The sequence below is a fragment of the Bison bison genome, unplaced genomic scaffold (assembly GCF_000754665.1).
Source record: "Bison bison bison isolate TAMUID 2011002044 unplaced genomic scaffold, Bison_UMD1.0 scf7180017854271, whole genome shotgun sequence".
Classification (NCBI taxonomy): Eukaryota; Metazoa; Chordata; class Mammalia; order Artiodactyla; family Bovidae; genus Bison; species Bison bison.
Window position 1 is genome coordinate 9,715 of NW_011484844.1, and position 2,767 is coordinate 12,481.

At 40.5% G+C, this 2,767-nt stretch overlaps 1 protein-coding gene across 1 annotated transcript in view; it reads right to left on the reverse strand.

Moving 5' to 3' along the window:
* Window positions 1-1,264: 1,264 nt before the first annotated feature.
* The window catches only part of APOOL (apolipoprotein O-like), a gene marked incomplete at its 5' end in the record, with an annotated part of 15,548 nt that continues 14,045 nt past the window's right edge, over window positions 1,265-2,767 (reverse strand). The window contains 1 exon segment of the mRNA XM_010856397.1: window positions 1,265-1,772. Coding sequence (XP_010854699.1) covers window positions 1,684-1,772 — 89 coding nt within the window.

Here is a 2,767-nt window from a genome sequence, read left to right on the forward strand (position 1 = left end):
CTGGTTCCAAATTGGGAAAATAATATGTCAAGGCTGTATATTGTCACCATGCTTATTTAACTTATATGCAGAGAACATCATGTGAAATGCCAGGCTAGATGAAGCATAAGCTAGAATCAAGATTACAGGGAGAAATATCAATAACCTCAGATATGCAGATGACACCACCCTAATGGCAAAAAGCCAAGAGGAACTAAACAGCGTATTGATGAAGGTGAAAGAGGAGAGTAAAAGAGCTAGCTTAAAACCCAACACTGAGAAAACTAAGAGCATGACATCTGGTCCCATCAGTTCATGGCAAATAGATGGGGAAACAATGGAAACAGTGACAGACTTTGTTTTCTTGGCCTCCAAAATCACTGCAGCCATGAAATTAATGCAGCTCCTTGGAAGAAAAGCTATGACAAACCTATGCTGTGCTGTGATTAGTTGCTCAGTCATGTCCAACTGTTTGTAACCCCAGGGACTGTAGCCTTCCAGCCTCCACTGTCCATGTGGATTCTCCAGGCAAGAATGCTGAGTGGGTTGCCATGCCCTCCTCCATGAGATCTTCCCAACCTAGAGATCAAACTCAGGTTTCTTACATTGCAGATGGATCTTATCTATTAAAAAGCAGAGACATCACTGTGCTGATAAAGGTCCATCTAGTCAAAGCTATGGTTTTTCCAGTAGTCATGTATGGATGTGAGAGTTGGACTATAAAGAAAGTTGAGTGCTGAAGAATTGATGCTTTTGAACTGTGGTGTTGGAGAAGACTCTTGAGAGTCCCTTGGACTGCAAGGAGATCCAACCAGTCTATCCTAAAGGAGATCAGTCCTGGGTGTTCACTGCAAGGACTGATGGTAAAGCTGAAACTCCAATACTTTGACTACCTCATGCGAAGAGTTGACTCATTGGAAAACACCCTGATGCTGGGAGGAATTGGGGGTAGGAGGAGAAGGGGATGACAGAGCATGAGATGGCTGGATGGCATCACCGACTCGATGCACTTGAGTTTGGGTGAACTCCAGGAGTTGGTGGTGGACAGGGAGGCCTGGCATGCTGTGATTCGTGGGGTCGCGAAGAGTCAAACATGAATGAGCGACTGAACTTAACTGAAAACCTCTCCTGGAGACCAGAATAGGAAACTACACAGGAATCAGTAGAAGGAATGCTAAGCAGCACTGAGGCTTCCCATGTAGCACATGGTCCTCTCAAACAGACTTATTTTTGGACATCTAAGAGGAATTAGCATTAATTAAACAAAGAGACAAAGCCAAGCACATGTCGTAAAATATGTATATTTTATTATATCTCTGGGAAATGCAAAACAAACAGGGGGGAGGGAACACATCCTTCCACACACCATTCTAATTTAGCTGATATTAATTCAGAAAAGCTACAGCAAATATATATGTGTATATGTTTATATATATACAAAAATTTTTTTTTTATAAACACCCTTAAAGTCATGAAATGCATCCTAATACTTCTACCTCTGCCTCCTCATTGATCATTTAATGTTGTTTGGATTGTATTCAGTTTGTGTTTTAGTCACTAATGTGATTTTTCAAACTGTACATTAGACGATGTAAGGGGAAAACTTGGTTTAATTTATATCCTATGCATCAGTTACATGTTACATGATTTTTTTCACCATTATTTGAAACTTCACACATCTTGTAGTTCTCTATGCAGACTACTTCAGCTTCTAGTGCTGTACATATCTATATCTTCTGGATGGGACTGCCCGTGATCCATGAACTTGGGGTCAGGCATAAACTGTGTAGCACCTGATAAAGTATTAAAATGAAAAAGAAAATTAGTCATTAATTTAACAAAATTCTTGTTGATATGGGGGGCACATCAATGAGCAAAACAGATAAAAATCTCCACCAACATGGACCTAACATTAAAGTTGGGTAAAGGAGACAATACGTTAAGTAAACAGTATGTCAGATGGTGGTATGCAGAAAAATAAAACAGGGTGGAGAGGCATATGGAGAGATTGGGTGATCTGCAATTTTAAACAGGGTGGCCAGGGAAAGAAAGCCTTATATATTTGAGCAAAGAACTGAAGAAGGTGCAGGTATGAGCCCTGTAACTATTTGAGGGAAATGACTTACTGGAGGAGCAGGTGGCAAGTGTAACAGACTTTAGGCATGTCTGAGGAGCCATAAAATAGCAAATATGGCTGTAACAGAGATAGCAAGATGTGCTGATGGTGGATGCAATGAGTGTGATAGAAGTCATAATCAGAAAACAGTGGAATGCTAGGCCACACAGGTCATGGGAAAGTTTTTCTCTTTTATTCTAAGAGATGAGAAGTCACTGGACAGTTTTGAGCAGAAGTGTAACATATTATGTTTTTAAAAAGATTACTCTTGGCTATGGGTAGAAGAGAGTGTAGGGAAATAAGCATAGAAGTAGGGAGACGAGTTAGGAAGCTATTATAGCAGAGAAGACTGCAGTACACCAGGATGGAAATGCTAAATGGCTTTTATTAGGGCAGTGGAGGTGGTGATAACTTAAGGACAGGATTTCCAAAGTGGATTCAGTATGTTGTGTGAGTGATACTCTTTAATTTGAGAAACTAAAAGAATGGAGTTGACATTTACTGAGATGGGGTAAATGTAGAAACATGTTTTGTTGTTGTTGTCATTCAGTTGCTCAGTCGTGTCCGACTCTTTGCAACTTTATGGACTGTAGCCCACCAGGTCCCTCTGTCCATGGAATTTTTTAGGCAAGAATACTGGAGTAGGTTACCATTTCCTTCTCCATGGCATCT